Consider the following 18,526-nt stretch of genomic DNA (forward strand, 5'->3'; position numbering starts at 1 on the left):
GCTGACGCCCGCGTCCTGTTAAAACATGACTTGGAAGTTTCATGTCATGCAACACGCTACTTCTCTCTGAACAGACTGATGCACTTTCACCACAGTTAAGCCCAAGTGTCTGGAATCATCCTGGGCTGTTGATGAGTTTTGATGTGTTTTGTTTTTAGACAGGTTCTAGCCCGGAGCGCTCTGTGTTGACCAGGCTAGCTCTGAACTCACAGATATCCTCCTGCCTCTTCCTCTTTAGTGCTGGCACTACAGGTGTACGACACCCTGCCTTGCTGTTTATAGACAATGTCTCAGGTGTTTCAGGCCGGTCCTGGGTTTTGTTGAGGATGACCTTTGACTCCTGACCTTCCTGACACCCCAACCCCCTTTATTTGGTATCGGTAACGATTGTATGTGTGCTCTGTTTTGCAGCGTCTAGCACAATGTTTGAAGACGAACTGGCACTCTTTGATAAAAGCATAAATGAATTTGGAGATAGGTTCAGAAACAGCCTCAGTGACAATCCTAGTCAGGTGCTGGGGCTTCGAGATGCCTTCAGGGACTCCATCAGAGCCCTTTCAGGTACTGCCAGTAACTCCCAGCTTGCTGGTTTTGCTGTTCTTACTTTCTACTGTTATCTCAGCAGAATCAAAACCTGTATTGCATTTTTCTTTCAGAAAAGCTGTCTTTGAAACTCAAGGAAGAAGAGAGGATGATGGAGATGTTTCAAGAATATCAAAATCGTATGTGAAGAGCTATAGATCAGTTTTTAGACTGAATGTGTAATAAGTGTCTGTACATTCACATACAGGAATTCATCAAAATTCTATTCATGTCACCAGCTCAAAGTTGAATATCTTTACACCTACTAGCCCTGTGGCTTTTGTTCAGTAACATATTTAATATGTGAATGGCATCATTTCATAATGTATCCTGTCTCTTTTTAATTAAATAAGGTATGTGTGTGCTTATGTGTAAAGGCCAGCCTTTAAAAAAAAAAAAAAGAAAGAAAAAAGAAAAAGGTTTTTTTTTTTTTTCCATTGGAAATCCCAGCCAAGGAATCTGGAGTTTCTCAGGACTTTAGGGTCTGGTTAATATTCTAATAATCAAATTTTTACCACCACTCTTCCCCTCTCGTTTCTGTAGCTCTCCAGATATTTCAATGCATCTTTTATTGAATCCTCATACATAAACCTGAGGCCATGAGTGAAGCTGCCATAGAGACATTTTGTTTTGGGGCACTATGTTTTAAATACTTAAACTGGAGGAAAACACACACTGTGAGCATCAGTATACACACACACACACACACACACACACACACACACTGGTTGAACAGGAATAACAGTTTAACTAAGTTCAATGAACATTTGATTGTTCTTGCCCTGGATTAAGGAAACAGTGCATAAGGTACACGGAGAGTTTAGTGGAGATGAAGACAGGAAGACCATACTTAAAATATAATACTTGCTGTGATAATGGGATGCATGTCATGTGGATATAGGTTTTGGAGGGCTTGATTCAGTGAGTTGCAGAATAGTTATTAAGTAACCTTTAGTTCACATAGTCTAAGCAGTTCTTCTGTAATAGTTCTGTAACAGTACCCTGGCCTTGAATAAAGTATGTAACCATGAGGTATTTAACAATGAAAGTAGCATTCAGTAGTTTTGTTTTCATTTGAGTTTATGTTGAATTTTGTAGCTTTTCTCTTTGATTTGTTTTTAGCTCAGATCTTTCTCCCTAATGGTTAATTTTGTACCTATAGATACTGCTCTTCTGATTTTATAAGATTTCATGTTGTCTTTCAAGTATTTATTAAGTTCAAAATTTATTTTGAATTCTGCAAGGGAGTAGTCTACTCCCTTGATGCTGTGTTTATATTTTCTTGTCATACTAACTCCCTAAATACACCATAGTTGCCTCCAGAGTCCTTGTTTCCCTGAGTTGGGTATTGGTTTGTTAATACTTCACTGGGGTCAAGTGTATCCACTGGGAGTACTATATCTTACAGGCAGTTCCTGGTTAAGTTAATAAGTTCTCTCACAGTTAATTAATTTGGTTTCTCAAATTTAGAAACATTTTTTATTTTTAAGACAACTAATGAAACAGATTCTCTTTTAACATTTATGCTTTTTGAGTCATGAAATATGTTTTTCAAAGTACTCTTCATATTAGGGAGATAGAAGCCAAAGGTTTATGAGTCTGAGGCCAGCTTTTGCTACATAGTGGGTCTGAAGCCAGCCTAGGTTTACATAGGCTCTATCTTCAAAACAAAATGCAAAAACAATTTATTGATCTTAGGAAAGTCAATGATTTTTGTGTTTCTCTTAGTTATATGTCAGAGAGTAGGCCATATGTATTTTAAATGCCATGTGTTTCTTACAGAACTCTGTAAGCAGAATAAGCTCATTCAAGAAAAGAAAGATAACCTGTTAAAGATGATTGACAAAGTAAAAGGCAAGAAGCAAGAATTGGAAGTGTTGATGTCAAATATCCGGGACCTTAAGGAAGAGTATTCTAGGAAGAAGGAAAGTAAGTTCATGGTTACATCTAACATAGTTGGCTGAATTTCAAAGGCAGGATGGTTCACAATTATGTACATCTTGCTGGCTCTACTTCATGTCTAAGTAAGTGGGTGACAGTTAAGGGCATAGCCACCCTAGCATCTCTGCTAGGTGTTACTTAGGTCAACCAAGTGGGCTTGGTTTTCTTTTTGTGATTGTTGTTTTGCTTAAAAGGTTTTGTCCAATTTCAGGTACAACCAGACCCTCATACTGTTATTTCTCTGGTTGTAACTGAAATTGGACAAAGCCTTTTAGTATCTCATGTAGCCTGGGATGACCTCAAATGTATAACTAATGATGCCTTTGAACTTCTGGTCCTCCTGCTTCTACTTCCTGAGTTTTGGTTTTATAAGGATGCATCACAAACATTTATGGACCATAAAATCTCTGCCAGGCAGTTAATGCATAGACTCCCAACTGGTGAAAGTACAGAGAATATGCGGCTGCCCCTAAAAGGGATGTCTATATCACACTCACTCTCCTCCTGCCGCAGAGAGCATCACAGGGACTGTGAGGCCTGGAGTTTGGAGAGGAGTGCTGTGAAACATTGTCTTTTGGACGTGACATAGCCAGTGTGCTCATGAACTCTCAGCAGCTGTGGTTACCAGCATAAGTTTGGCCCAGTCAACATAGGTAGGAAGACAGGCCCATGAGATCCCACACTCAGAGGACTACTGACAGTGTGGGCTGGGGGTAGTAGGTGTTACTGTCTTCAGTGGTGTAGCTGCTGATAATAAGTTGCACAAGTTATCCCCCAATAAATAAACTCAATCTTTGCTCCTGCAGGGAACACATTTAAACTCAGCAAGATGCACACATAAGACATGAAAGTAAGGGAGGGGAGGGCACCTGTCAGGTTTCAGCAGAAGAAAGATGAGACAGGGTAATAGGAGGTAAAAATAATGAAAGTCTCTCTCTCTCTCTCTCTCTGTGTGTGTGTGTGTGTGTGTGTGTGTGTGTGTGTGTGTGTGTGTGTGTGTAAATGTAAAGCTGAAAGGATAAAAAAAGATTCTTATCTCTGTCTGGTTTAGCAACATTCATACTACAAAGCCTTGTTCTGTAAAAACTTCCATATTCAAATATGCTTCATTTAGAAAGGACATTTACTAGCCTACAAACTCTTCAGAGCTCTTGAAACTAGGAGTTTGGTTTTCCAGAGTTCTCATCTAAGACTAAATTGTGAGTTTATACTTTTTATCTGCCATCTATTAGTTAGACTTATGTGTTAAAATAATTGTAAACCAGCATGAAATGACGCTGAATTTTCATGGGAAGCAGCTATGTCTAAAGGAATAAAATATTTTTCCCATGAAGCAATTAGTATTTGTCTATCCAGCAAACAACATCAACAACAATAATAATGAAATCTTTTTTTAGGCCAGTTATACAAGTCCTGGCCTGATTATCCATATTTCTAGCAATCTTTTCTTTCGTCTTGAACAGAAGCCCCTTTTGTTATTTGTTAGTTAGAAATTGAATAAATATAAACAGATTAATATACCTGGCATAATATTTTGGTTGTTGTCAAGTTTCTTAAAATTAATTCAATAAGCCTTAAATTGAGAAATATTTGACATTTTTTAAATCGTAGCCATTTCTACTGCTAACAAAGCTAATGAAGAGAAATTGAAACGGTTGCAGAAATCAGCGGACATGTACAGAGATCACCTTGGACTAGAAATTAGGAAGGTTCATGGTAAGTTCATTGATGTAACTAGTATATAGAAGATTAGAAAAGGGGTATCTAAGGAAAGAGTCTTAAGATATTTTCAGCTAACCTAGTAAGCACGTCATTAGGTTTTTAGAAAATAGGTCAAGCTCCGCCTTTCTAATCAACTAAATACAAGTATTGCTGTTTTATTTATCTAGGCTTCTAATGAAAATATGGTTGTCAAAACAAACAACAACAAAAATATGCAAATATTTACTGTTCTTGGTTTTCAGTGGCACTTGTATCATCTTAAGTTGCCTTAAGAATGGTGATTTGTGAACGCTGGTGTAACTACTCATTCTATTAATGAATGTGATTTATTCTATCTTTTATCAATTGGATTGCTATGAGCAACTGGATTATATCTGTTTTCTAGCTTTAGAAATAGTGCACATACTTTGTCACTTAGGAAGATCCTTTCTCAGAGGGGAGTTGCTATATAAAAAAGCACGGGAGTATTTTTATAGCTATTATATACATATATGTTCATTGGTTAAATGGATAGTATTTGGGATCTTCACTATAAGGCTTGGTGTATGTACTGACCTTTAATTCATGGGGAATATATTTGAAGACATGTAGTGGATTCCTGAACCAGTTAGTTGTGAATCCTATGTATATTTCTCCTGCATGTCCAAATTTAAGATATTTTATTGATTGCATTTTTAAGTCATTTATTTTGTGCACATATGTACCATTTGTGAGTGAATGTGTGCCATTGCACTCTTCGGGGTCGGAGAACAGCTTGGGAGAATGATGTGGGTTCTGGGGACTGAATTCAGGTCATCAGGCTTAGTAGCAAGTGCCCTTCCCTGCTGACCCCATTTCTCGATACCCTCTTCCCCCCTTAGCTGTGTTATTTATTGTTACTGTGTGATATTGATGGTGGGGAGGGCACAGTGTGTGTTTGAAACCAACTAGCATCCTTTATTATAAAGTAAAGCATCTCCCTGACTTGTGAAAGCTGCTTAAGCAGATTAATTGAACCAGAGGAATGGATGATAACAACCTTTTTAAGAAGAGAGCATCAGAACTGAAATAAATAAAAGGGTGACAAGCTGTGTCCACTGCATAACTGATAGATTGTTTGGTGACCTGGAAGTAGGGAGTACCAACCCACAAATGACCACAAAAGGACTCTTTGCCTATTGGTGACTCTAAGAGAAGTGTCCTCTTCTGTGTACTCATGGGAAGAGAAAACCCCAAATTAAACTCATTTTGTTTAACTGAATATATTACCAAATCTTCCTTGGCATGCATATCCTTCCCAGTACTATTAATTAACACTCTAAAATCTGGTGTACTGACAGTTACTTTATTTTGAATTTGGTTGTAAGATAAGTCTTTCCTAAGTTTCTGAAGATTTCCTTTTATAACTAAGAACTTTAAGATTGCTTAATTTTTTATGCTATAGAAGAAACTAAAATGTATGTGAATTTATACATTGTGGCAGCCAGGCATTTACTTCTTTGGAAACATTTCAGGCTATTTTTGGATAATTAGCATAAAAAATATAAAATGAATTCATTTAACAATATAGGTTTTATTGTAGTAAGATGTGTATAATATAAAACTAAGCCGTTTTAATCATCTTAAAGTGTATAATAATTCATACATTAATTACATCTACAGTGTTGTGTGACCATCTCCAACCACTATGGATTTCTATTATTTTTATTTTTTATCACCCCAGACAGAATTTTTTTTAAAGCTCTCAGTAACCTTGAATTTACTTTTTTGTTTCTGTAAATTTGTCTTATCTATTCTAGTTTTTTATATTATTGAATCAAACAATATTTGTTCTTTTGCATCTTAGCATTATATTTCCAAGGTTTGTCCATACTGTAGTTATATATGAAAAGTTCATTCCTTTTTATGTCTGGGCAATGTTTGTATGTGTATATATATATATGTACATATATATGTATATTGTATATGTATACAATGTTGTGTTTAACTGTTCATCTACAAGGGGGAACAGCTGACACTAGATTGTTTCCACTTCTGGTTACAATGACCAGCTTAAATCTCTGCTTTTGTGTTTTCAACTTGTAGGAGTTTTTAAGTATATTCCATGCTTTTAAGCCTTAGTGGGTATTTGATTTACAAATATTTTCCCTAACTTTGTTAGTTTCTTCATTTACTTGATAATATCCTTTTGAAGGAAAAAAGAGGTTAATGTCAGTTAATATCCTTCTTTACTGTTCTCCCTTTGTTGTCTGCTTTTAATGTCATTTAAACTAACTTGTAAGTTCTATATTTGGAGACACTGGTTAAGTGAATACACAGAAGTCACATAAGGATCAAAGAAGGGGCTGGTGTGTGTGTGTAAATATTTCCATCAAGAGCCTTAGCATTCTAAGTAGTCTCATATTAAATAGTTTACTCTCTTTCTTTAGGTGATAAATTGCAGTTTATATTCACTAGTATTGATCCTAAGAATCCTGAGAGCCCATATATGTTTTCCCTAAGCCTGAATGAAGCTAGAGATTATGAAGGTATGTATTATTGTCTCTTACTTATGTTTAAGATCAGTATCCTCAACTCATTTGACTCCTAGAATAAGGAAAGTAGTGTTTGCACAATCAAAAGTGTTTCCTTTTCAGTGTTTCTTCTTGAGGTACTATCCTCTAAAGGATGTGAGAGTAGTTCTGCCATGTAGATGTAGTTAGGGGCCCTAATAAGTAAAACCTCTCTAGGATGGCACAGAATCATTGGGGCTGAAAAAAACTCTTGAGACCAAAGTTCATTGTAGTTCATATGTAAACTTGATTACCCTTGCAGAGAACTTAAAGCTAAAACTGTGACTGGTAGTGTGGCTAGTTTAGTCATTGTCATTTTGCAAAAATAATCAAAATGTGATAATTTACTTTCCTAAAATATGTTTTTTTAAAAGACTGTATCATCCGAAAAGCCTCACATATTCAGTGTGGTTTTAGTTACTGGTTCTTCAGCATGTCAGAGAGCCTTTAATTTATAGGGAATGTTAACAGTGTGAACACTAAGGTCAAAGTTTTTATCTTCTTAATTAGTCCTTTATATAAATTCACTTTAATTTGTTGGCATTCACAAAAATGATTCTTACCTGTGATATTATTTTTAAGCTTGTATAGCTGGCAGATAGATACCCAGGGTGCTGTTTGACTCTGGGGTTCCAGTGATTCACTGTCATCCTATAGGACTCAGATTTGGAGAATCTTCATCCACAAAATATTTGAGAATGTTCTCTTTGGTAATTGTCTTTTAATCAAGTGAGTGCTAGGTATCAAAGAACAAACCCCCCAAACTCTTCCTAGTTTTCCAACTGTCTCTAAATTATATATTATTAATACATAGTCTATTTGTGATAGTGTGAATTGTTTACTTGACACAGTCTAGAATCACTGAATATTGTAATTCTCTTGTGTTAATTGAGGCAGGAAGACCTTACGGTAAGTGGAGCTATTTCCTGTCTGGGACCCTGAACTGTATGTAAATGTAGAGAAAGGGCGCTGAGCAGGAATATGCATGCATTGATCTCTACTTCCTGACTATGGGTGCCAGGGGACCAGTTGCTACAAGCTCCTGTCTTGACCTCCCTACCATGCTTGATTGACCTTTGAACTGTGAGCTGGAATAAGGTCTTTCTCTCTTAATTTGCTTTTATCAGAGTATCATAGCAACAGGAGAAACACTCACAGTGTTTGATAGTGTATTAAAATAAAACTCACAGAATAAATTTTGAACCAAGTACTCTGCTGTTTCTCTGTAGTGCCGTTCAAGCAAACTCTACTAAAGCCAGAAAGCAATATGGTCAAGTTCTTACTCCTGAATTAAGGAGGTAGTTAATGGTGGAAAGAGCTGGATCATTCTGTTGGCAATTCACACTGGAGATTTGCTTATTCTATCAACATGTACAGCTGACATGAGGATCTTTGTAACTTGTGACTTTTTTTTCTCATTTAAGTAGTGAACCCTGAAAATACCACTCTTGGAACAGTAACCTTGTTTTCCGCTGACTTCCATTGCACTTGTAAAAATCTTAATATTGCTTGGGCAGTTTATGGGGCCGTTAGCACTGAAACCAGTAACTATCCCTAGTGTATGAACTGGCTTTTTGGAGCCTATTCCCTATGGAGGGATACCTTGTTCAGCTTAGATAAAGTGGGGAGGGCCTTGGTCCTGCCCCAAATGATGTGACAGACTTTTATGATTCCCCATGGGAGGTCTCACCCTCTCTGAGGAGTGGATAGAGGGATGGGGTGGGGAAATGGTAGGAGGAGTAGGAGGATGGGAGAGAGAGGGAACTGATATTGGTATGTGAACATGGTTGTTTTAAAAATAAAAAATTAATACTTTTTTAATCTTGGATATTTCAAAAACCATAAATTATTAAGATTTTCATAGAGGCCAGGTGTATTTGTTCTTGCCTTCAATTCCAGCACTAAAGAGGCAGAAACAGATGGATCTCTGAGTTTATGGTCTACATAAAGATTCCAGGCCAGCCACACTAATATAGCAAAATCTTGTCTCAAAAAAAAAAAAAAAAAAAAAAACCAAGGAACCTGGTCTTGAACCCTTTTCTTATCATTCCTCCATCTCTGCAACTGGATTCCAGGAGTTTGGCTCAGTGATTAGCTATGCGTGTCTGCTTCTGTTTCTATCGTTTACTAAATGAGGGCTCTAAATGATAGATAAGTTAGTTATTAATCTCATTTTCAGGGAAGGGCATTTAAGGTGGCCTTTCCACTGTTACTCAGATTGTTAGTTGGGGTCATCCTTGTAGGTCTCTGGACATTTCTCTAGAGTTGGTTTTCTCTTCAAACCTATAATGGCTCCCTCTATTATGGTATCTCTTTTTTTGCTCTCATCTATTTGTTCCCCAACTCAATCTTCCTGGTCCCACATGTTCTCCTCTCCTCCCCTTCTGACCTGAACAAGGGGGAGCTCATGAACCCCCAGACTGATAGCTGGGAAACCAGCATTATATCTACTCAGACCCCTTGAACGTGGGTCTCAGTTAGAAGGCCTGGGCAGTCTAAGGGACCTCGGACAGTGGAACCAGGATGTATCCTTGGTGCATGAAAGGACTTTGGGAGCACATTCCCTTAGCCCAGAGACAGTAGGGAGTGCCTAGACCCTACTCCAAATGACTTGACAGATTTTGTTGACCCCTCCTGGAAGGCATCACCCTCCTTGTGGAGTGGGGGGTGGTGGTGTGTGGAATGGGACAGGGGTTGGGTGGCATGGGAGGGAGGGAGAGGAAACTGGGATCGATATGTAAAATAAGAAACAATAATATATGTTAAAAAAAAAAAAAGGAAAAAGAAAAAAAGGATTGGCATTCAAAGTTACGTTTTTTTCCATATTGTGGCAAGAAACTTAGAAGTCAGGCTAATGTTTTACACAGTAAATGTCTTCTAATAGTTAAAACAAAATGTATATGTGAAAGATGATGGAAATAGCCTCGGTGACACTCAGCTCTCAGCCCCTTGCTTGGGCTTAAAGTGGGACTGTGGTACTTACAGTTGAATAGTTAGGGATTAAGGAAAGGACTAAAAGATAACTGAATTCAAGTATATTTGTTTATGCTTAGAGCATTTCAACAAAATATAATGGTCATTGAAACCAGCTCAGAGCCTACATTAGAAACACTTCTCCACATGCAGAGAGCCCCTCATGTAAAGTGTCTTCTTCTTTCTTCCAGTGTCTGACTGCTCACCTTATCTTGAGTGCCTAGCAGAATTTCAGGAGAAAGTCAGGAAGACCAACAATTTTTCAGCGTTTCTTGCTAATGTTCGGAAAGCTTTTATAGCTACAGTTTATAATTGATGTAGAAATTGTAAGTCACATTTTGTTCTACTTTGTTATTGTATATAACCTAAAAGAATGTTCATCTTTTGCCTCTCTGTGATTCTTCAGTGTTTCTGTGTGGTATGAAGGAAACTAGAATTCATCATGCCAAAACATGCACCTTTGAGATAACTCTTAACAAAAACAGTTAAACAGCAGCAGAGTTATAAAACTGCTGGGCCCTCCCTCAATTTGCCCAAACATGGGACCTGAAATTATAAAGGTGTCTAGCCCCGTACCCACAAAGATGGAACTTAACTACTAAAGAGATCTCCTACCACCTCAGACATGGCACCAGAGGTATGGACAATATTCCTGTAAATTTATTCTCCATAATTCCCTATCTGTGGAAGCCAAAGCCAAACCTGCTATCTGTCTTATGTCTGTAAAATCCAGCTGTTCTCTGTTGAAGATGCTGTGTAAATGTGAGTTTTAAGCCAGTTTGGAGTTCTGTTAATTTCTCCTGTACAGTGTGCTTGCATGTGTTAATAAACTTGATTAGTTTTCTCTTGTGAACCAGTCTTTGTAACTGTCTCTTCAGAATGAATTTATAAGAATGGAAGGGAAATGGTTTCCTCCCTCACAGGTGTATTTCTTTAATTATTCTCATTAAAATCTTAGAGGAAAATTGATGAAGTAAAACACACCCTTTAAAAAGTAAAGCATATATTGATGAGATAACTCAATAGGTACAAATACCTGCCTCCAAACCTGATGACCCAGGTTTAGTCCCATGACCCACATATTAGGAGGAAACTGAATCCCCACAATTGTTCTCTTCTGTCCATGCATGGCATGTGTGCCTGACGATGTTGAGAAGTCTGTTTAGATCTGAAACCCAATTTTAATTGGATTATTTGGTTTGCTGATGTCAGCTTTCTTGAGTTCTTTATGTATTTTGGAAATCAGCCCTTGTTTTCCAAAATATATGAACACTATCAGAGCCAACCCCTAGTTACACACCTCCAACAAAGCCACAGCACCTAATCTTCCCTAAGTACTCCACTAACTGGGAACCAAACCATTCTCATCCAAACCACCATTGGTGGGAAATTAAAATTTTCTGAATAGAGAAAGAGCTTAGGTATTTGGCATAACAAAATACCAGTCGACTACAAAGTAAGTTATAGAGTACATTTTATAGCAGTTCCAATGAACCCAGTATTTCTAAGATCTTGCTGTACATCTGTTCACTAGTCTTCTCTCAACTTATGAAATAGAAGCCATTAATAACTCTATTCTGCAGGTAAGAAATTAAATGTAAAATTTATATACCTCCAAATCACATAGCTCTTACTATTAGAATGGGGATTCAAACTCAGATGACAACTGAACCTGTGAACTCTACCTTAACTACACCACATGTGTTTATGTGACCACAAAGTTGTCAACAGATTCAAAAATTTGAGGACTTATAATTCAGCTTTTGTGTTTCCGTAGCTAAATAACAGTTTTAAAAAATGAGTGCTGGGTTGTGGCACACACCTTTAGTCCCAGGGGTTGGAGGCAGAGGCAGGCAGATCTCTTAGTTTGAGGCCAGTCCTGGTACATAGCAAGTTCAATGAAAGCCAGGGCTACCCAGAGAAACCCTGTCTCGAAAAACCAAAACCACTGAAACACCAACAAAAACAGAGTAAACTGTGTTGAATATGGCACTCTGTCTAATTGTCTGGAAATAGTATTAAAATGATGAAGTAGCTGCCTTCAGAACCTGGGTGGCTGAGAAGTCTCCAGACTATCAAACAGCACCTGCTCAGGACTACAGAGAATGAAGATATGATGTACAAAAAGTCCCTGCCCTCTGCTGTGTTCCCACACTCTGGTCCAAGTCTGAGTCCCGCCTTCTTGTCCCTCTCACCCTCTCTGACTTGTACATTCCTTCCACATGAATTGCAAAAAGACAATAAGGGTGTGCTGCTTTGATTCTAATGCTCTTCTATTGTTCTCATCAAACTTGTTAGCCCTCAGAGCATCAAGATACTGAGAAGCAGTGATTTCATGTTGATGAAGAATATAGCTAAGCTGCCCTTAAGGTATTAAAGGCTTATAATCCTGTATAATAAATTGTACACCAAATTGATTATGACATCATTTTTATGGACATAAAGTATTTTAAGTGATTAAAATTCCTTTTACCATTGAGAGTAATAATGATGTGTCATGGAAAATGTGAAGAAAACAAATTAGTGTATCTTTGTGTTTGGTGACATGATAGACTCATCAGCTTTTGCTCTGTTAATAAGGAGAGCACATAGAATAAAATTCATGGTCACTAAAGAGCTGGCTATGATTTCTGTGGTCCATACTTCAGGTTATTAGCAGCACTAAAAACTTCTGACACATGAAATATGTGCATATATTCCACTGCTTAGTGACATAATTATTAAAAGCCTAGTTCACAGCTTAAGAGCATTAATATTAAAAATATTGTATTCTATACAAAAGACTTGCATGTATTATAAATTTCCACCTAATCCATTCTTAATTTCATCCTAAATCTAAGAGGTCCACCCAATCTGCCTGGCTGGAAATTCCTGCCTTACAATGTAAGTAGAGCTATGTTAAAATAGGTCTACCATAGCAAATTATATTTGTATTTTATTTAGTCTACAGCTATAGTATTTGGAAGGAACAATTTGAACCCAGACTCTTGCACATTCCCTTTGCAGTATTTCCTTGAAACTCACACACATTTCCTCTGTCAGATTCTATAGGCATGACTTGAATCTCAGACCACTAACCTTAAAATGAGAAGCTGTGACTGCAGACCAGAGAACCTATCTTTCTGGTTATGCATTGATGAGGAAGCTGAGCCCAGAGAGGTATGGGGCCCAACCAGTTATGTACCTGGACAGAAGGAACTGAGATCAGAGCAGTCTCTTCACTCTGAGTCCCAGGGCACTCTACCCTTCCTCAAGCTATCTGCAGCATATGCTTGAAAAAGCTAGATGAAAGGGAGTTTGCTAAATGGCGGGGCGACTTAAAAAAATTACCTATCTCAGATGTAATAGCACTTTTCAGCAGCCTTCCCAAAGAAGGAAACCATTTGATTCTGACAAAGCACTACAGATGTACCAAGAGAGGCCCCTTTCTGAATACTTTCACTCCAAACCACAATTATTACTCCCTATGTGCAAACTAGTCCAGCCTGAAGTCTATTGCTACACATTTATTTTTTGCCCATTAAAGCTCAGTAGAGTGAAGTAGGATGCAAAAAGGAAATATAAATTCAAACTCTGTTGTCTGGTGGCCTGCCACCTTTCCAAAGGCTGAAGCTGTCACTAACAAGCCATTAGGGTTAAAAGTTAACAGTTTCTTGTTCTCTTTACAGTATACTTTAAGATGTGTTAAACACAAGGGAATGGGGAAGGACTGAATACAGGGAATGGGCATGAATTATGAAACAGGACATAAAGCTAATTGTTGTTCCCTAGTTCTAACCCTGTCATGGGCTTTTTGTTTTGGGTGGTGGATAAGTGCATAAGCATGTTTGGTAGTGAAAGTGTAAAATTGAACATGAACCATGAAGGCTTCCATTCCGAATGCCTAGTCTAGCTGTTGAGTTGTACAGACTTTGGGTCTGGTTAAATTTTATGCATGATATTTTTATTTACTTGCAAGTTTTTTGAATAATAAAATTTCAAAACACCAGTAAACGAGCAAAGAACAGTCTCAGGCTGTTTTTCTAGGTTTTATGTTATGTTTCATATAATAAATTTTACTTGAATTCCTTGAGGTTTGCTATCTGTATCAAATATTGTGTTAGTTATGTGCTAGATAGGAATGTAATAACACATTTACCATTGATGTCCCCCAATTTGAAAATTTCCCTTTTAAAAAATTGCAAGTTAAAGGAAAAGGAGGGCACAGGAGAATAGTGAGAGGATTTTAACAGATGCAAATATGGATGCTTTAAAAGGATATTCTATGTGGCAGAGAATTAAGACGTGTGAGTATCTCCATCAGCATCATGCTTTCATTCACTAGGGTGTGTGATCTCCATTTCCTGCAAGCTGCTATCCAATATGTCCATTATGCATTGGCACCCTTGAGGAAGTTCGCTTTTATTCTCAAACTTTTTTTTTAATGAAAGGACATTCAGGAAACTGCATAAGTGTACCTTTTTGGCCTGTAATCTCAGAACTTGGAAGTACAATCAGAGGCAGGCAGATCTCTACAAGCTCAAGGCCAGCCTGGACTGCATAGTGAGTTCCAGATAAACTAGGGCTACATAATGAGATCCTGTCTTAAAACACACACACACACACACACACACCCCACAGCACACCAAATGACAACAAAAGTTCCATTTTGATTGGGAATGTTGGGTTCTACTTTCTTTTTTTGGGGGGGGGGTTCCACTTTCTACTTCAACTAAGTTCTTAATGGCATTAAAGTTCCTTCCAGTAGGAAGCTGCATAAGTTCTTCCTTCCACAATGACCTAGTTTCCCAATGGACAAAACAAGTTCCCATACAGAAAAGAAAGCATGAAATTTCACATACCACCTCCTTCCTTGCAATTCCTATTTGCCTTACCTCAGATCCAAGTCATCTGTGGCTTGCATTTGACTTCACTCTAAGTGCTGGTGGTGATGGACAGGGGCTGAGGAGTCACTACCTCAGAAGGTCATGGGTTGAAACTTTATTCTGCCCTGAGATTCTCTGCTGAAAGTCTAGACTTCATTGTCTCATCCCCCTCTGCACTCACAACCCAGTGGACTTTGGGACCTGGCTCCTGACATTTTATTCTACTGTGTCTATCACATTGTATCCTACTTGTCTGTCACTGCTAGTTTTGGTTTTGGCTTTGGCTTTGGTCTGTTTTGTTGTTGTTGTTTTGTTTTGTTTTCCCCCAGGCTTTGCTTGACCCCTCATAGGCATGCTGTGTCTTGTTGCCACCTAAAGCTAAAGGGAAAGAGGCACTTAATCTTAATTATTTCTTCCTTCTAGATAATGATGTGACTTTGGTCAAGTGGCTGAAGTCACTTGAGGTAACCATCTCGATTTTGTCAAGAGTGGATCTTCTGTAGGGTTTTAGATTTTAGAAATTCTAGGAACTCATAAACTTCTGTGCTTCAGTCCAACTGTCTTTTATTTGACTCTGTTTTGAGCTAACAACCCTGGGTACGTAGCACTGTGAGATGCAGGTAGGTCACTACCACCCACTGCATAGGAAAAGTTTGCAAAGATGATAGCTGTCCTCTTTGTTTGCACCACATCGTTTACAGAATATGTCAGGCCACCCATCTGTCCTGTCTTGTTTTATGGCTGCGTAGCTGTGTTTCCAGCCTTTGAAGGCAGCTCCTCCACATAGGCGGCAGGAAAATGGCCTTTCTTCCCATTCAAAGAGCCGAACCACCATCCTTCTTCTTTCTTCTCATGTAGGGTCACAATGTCTCCTGCAAGGACACACACTGAGTTAGACAGATGGTTCTGTGCAAATTGAGCATATGCCAAGCATGTTGCTAAGAGTTTTGAAAAACATTCTGTACCCAAGAAAGTACTTGGTAACATCACTTTCTGCATTTGATTCAAATGAAGCCAAATTTACTGAGCTCTTTGCATGAAACAGCCACAACACAGAGAATGCTAAAGAGAGTGAAGTAATGAACCGCTGAGCTCTGCTCAGGGTTTGCAGAATACCAGAATCATGGTACAATCGTGCAGCAGCTCAATTCATCTACAGTGGATGGGTTGTCAGAAAACTCTTTCTTGCTGTCCATACCTTAAGGGTAATACATGTTGGTGGTCATGACAGTTTAGAATATTTCATTGGAAGTGTGTCTCTACTAATAGTTTTTTTCTGAAAATTGTGATAACTCCTTGTATCACATTTGGATTCAATCTTTTGGCAGTTTCACATAGAAATCTAGCCCCCATCCCCGTTCATTCATTTAGACAACTTTAATAATAAAACATCAATTTGGAGATAATTTGAAGGAAATGAATAAAGCTGAATTCCTAATGCAGTTCTCATCTAACCTTCTATTGCCTTAAAAAAAATGTCATGATGATCTTAGTAACTGTAAACTTGATGGATAGCCCAGCATACTTTAGCTCAGCCTCCAGCTTGAAAGAATTCTCTTTCTCTGAGCATATTGTTTGTATATGACCCCTGAAGGCCTATGTGTTGAACGTTTTGTCCCCAGACAATGGTGTTGATGAGAGATAACTGGATAACGAGGCTGCTGACTTCATTAATGTATTCATATTGAATGACCTATTCAAGGATCTGTTTGCAGGAAGATGTCACTGAAGGGCTTACATTTTAAGGTCATCTCTTGTTCCTGGCCATTTATCCTCCTTTCCCCTTCCCTTCACCGCACCCTGGACTTGCTGCCTATTAAGGATTAGGCAGCTTTCCTCCCATGATACAACCTTCAACTATAACATTTTCAGCCTCTCCACAGACCTGAAAGACAACCAAACAAACTGAAACCTTGAGGCCAGGAGCCAAAACAACCGTTTCTTCCCATCAGCTGTTTTCCTCAGGTATTTTGCCATAGCACTGAGAAGCTGACTAACAGGCTGAGTCCCATGCATCAAAGTAGAAACACTTCAGAGTCCAACATCTGCTTTTCCTTAGCACTGTTCTCGCATTTGTCCTGTTGGCTCTTTTCTGCTCAGGTCTGTTCTGAAGGGACAGGTAATAGCTACCATCCTATCTTCCCAGTCATGGTTTTCCTCTTCTCCTGGGAGCTCATTCTGATTTTGAGGTGTTTTCTCTCTTTCTCAAAAGAATTTACTGGGGCCACTAGGTTGATTGATGAGATTTAAACAAATTCATACAAATGACTTGACATATTATTGTTACCTTCCCCCAGCCTCTGGTATTGTGTTTCGTCGAAAAGAACTACTTAGAATATGAACATAGGTGGGCTTTGCAACCAGTGGTGAACTGATACAAACAAGGTGATTGATTGTTCAATGTAAACTCTGAAACTTAAACTCAGGACCCTGGATTTCTTGAGTGGCCTCTGAGAAAGTATTTTTCCACTCATAGAAAAGAAGTGATTTCCAGGAGAAATCCAACTAGCTGAGCAACAGTGGTACACTAATTCCAGCTCTCAGGAGGCACAGGCAGGCAGATGTCTCTGAGTTTGAGGCCAGCCTGCTCTACAAAGACAGCCAGGGCTGTTACGCAGAGCAAACCTGTCTTGAAAAACCAAAACAAGAAAAGAAACATGGAATGACTGTTAACTGTCATTGCTACAGAATCCATCTTGATTTTCTATTATTCTGGAAGCCATATCCTGGTCATGGATAATAAGCTTTCTCTTATGGCACAATTCTTTATCATGGGCAAATTTCTAGGTCTCTGCCTTAGGTTGGACATCAAACTATAGGGACATGCAGAAAGTAAGTAGAGGCTGGACATTTATGCTGATTTAAGACTGTTACTTTATATCATCTGCCAGAAAATACTTCCATGGGGAATAGTCTGACACAAACAAAGGGATCTGATCCTTTAGAGTGTTTCTGGGTTCTTTTTCTGAGATGTAGGGGGACAAACATTAATTCTGGGCATCAATGGACCCAGGTGGGAGACATTATTGCACTTTTCTGCAACTCTACCATCTGAAAAACAAGCAGGTATGGCTCTATCTTCAGTGAATTCCCATGAATATGGCATTCTTCCCCAGTGTAGCCGTATGGTTTAAGGGCATGCCTGAGTTCTGAGTTCAAATCCTGCACCATCCCTACTTTTGATTTTAGTCAAAGTACTGAACTTTTCTCGGTGTCATTCTTCTCAGCTATAAAGCAGGAACAAATAATGTCTGTCTCAGTGGGGGTCTGTGAATAATAATGGATGATATGCTCTCAACAGTGCCTGACACATACATGGAAACATGAAATGACCATTAGCTATCATTACACGAGCCTTAGATTCATGTGCTTTATCTTTGTATTCTAAGAAGAAAGACTGTAATTCTCGGTCAGGAACATCTCAATGCCGTTCAGTTAAGTCGGGATTTTATTCAAAGGAAGCATCTGAACATTAAAAACCAATTAAAACATTTGAGAACAAGTGTTACCTTTTTCCAAATTCAACTCATCGTCTTGCCTGGCTTGGAAAGTATACAAGGCCTTGCAAAGATGGTTGCTGACTTGGGACACAGAGGCTAGATATTGGGATGAAATTATAGTTACCATGGTGACTCAATAGGCAAAATGAACACAATCAGAAAATCTTTGTTAATGTTATGGTCCATAGTTTAAATTTTCTTAAAAGTTTTATAATTTTACCTAATATTTATTCTTTGGTTCAATAAGCATCTATAATATATCCAACATGTATATAAACTATGCATATTATATAACCAAGCCCCAGATTACTGCTATTGTGTTAATAATGATGACAATTTAAAATTATTTGCTTTCTGTGAGAACATGGTTGATTTCATTAGGTAATGTGCAAGGAAGCTTCATTTTTTCTTT

The 18,526-nt window shown here is 38.2% G+C and overlaps 2 protein-coding genes across 5 annotated transcripts in view; one reads left to right on the forward strand and one right to left on the reverse strand.

Moving 5' to 3' along the window:
* The first annotated feature begins 414 nt into the window (after positions 1-414).
* On the forward strand, positions 415-10,602 carry Spc25 (SPC25 component of NDC80 kinetochore complex). The gene is made up of 6 exons (XM_051183993.1): positions 415-561; positions 657-722; positions 2,365-2,511; positions 4,135-4,239; positions 6,654-6,752; positions 9,941-10,602. The coding sequence occupies exons 1-6, from the start codon at positions 423-425 to the stop codon at positions 10,063-10,065; spliced, it is 681 nt and encodes a 226-aa protein (XP_051039950.1). The 5' UTR covers positions 415-422; the 3' UTR covers positions 10,066-10,602.
* A 4,559-nt stretch (positions 10,603-15,161) lies between these two features.
* The window catches only part of Nostrin (nitric oxide synthase trafficking), a 55,436-nt gene continuing 52,071 nt past the window's right edge, over positions 15,162-18,526 (reverse strand). For all 4 annotated transcript variants that reach the window (XM_051184537.1, XM_051184538.1, XM_051184536.1 and 1 more), the window contains 2 exons: positions 18,124-18,210; positions 15,162-15,486 (listed from right to left, as the gene is read on the reverse strand). In XM_051184537.1, coding sequence (XP_051040494.1) covers positions 15,350-15,486; positions 18,124-18,210 — 224 coding nt within the window. In that variant the 3' untranslated portion in view covers positions 15,162-15,349. The remainder of the gene's footprint in view (positions 15,487-18,123; positions 18,211-18,526) is intronic.

The sequence above is a fragment of the Phodopus roborovskii genome, unplaced genomic scaffold (genome assembly GCF_943737965.1).
Source record: "Phodopus roborovskii unplaced genomic scaffold, PHOROB, whole genome shotgun sequence".
NCBI classification, from domain to species: domain Eukaryota; kingdom Metazoa; phylum Chordata; class Mammalia; order Rodentia; family Cricetidae; genus Phodopus; species Phodopus roborovskii.

What these genes read in the sequence shown, in the direction of transcription:
- Spc25 (XM_051183993.1), top strand. Translation starts at nt 423, where the DNA reads ATGTTTGAAGACGAACTGGCACTCTTTGATAAAAGCATAAATGAATTT. An exon ending in GTATTCTAGGAAGAAGGAAA is followed by an intron (nt 2,512 to 4,134) that starts GTAAGTTCATGG and finishes TTTAAATCGTAG; the next exon opens with CCATTTCTACTGCTAACAAA. An exon ending in TGAAGCTAGAGATTATGAAG is followed by an intron (nt 6,753 to 9,940) that starts GTATGTATTATT and finishes TCTTTCTTCCAG; the next exon opens with TGTCTGACTGCTCACCTTAT.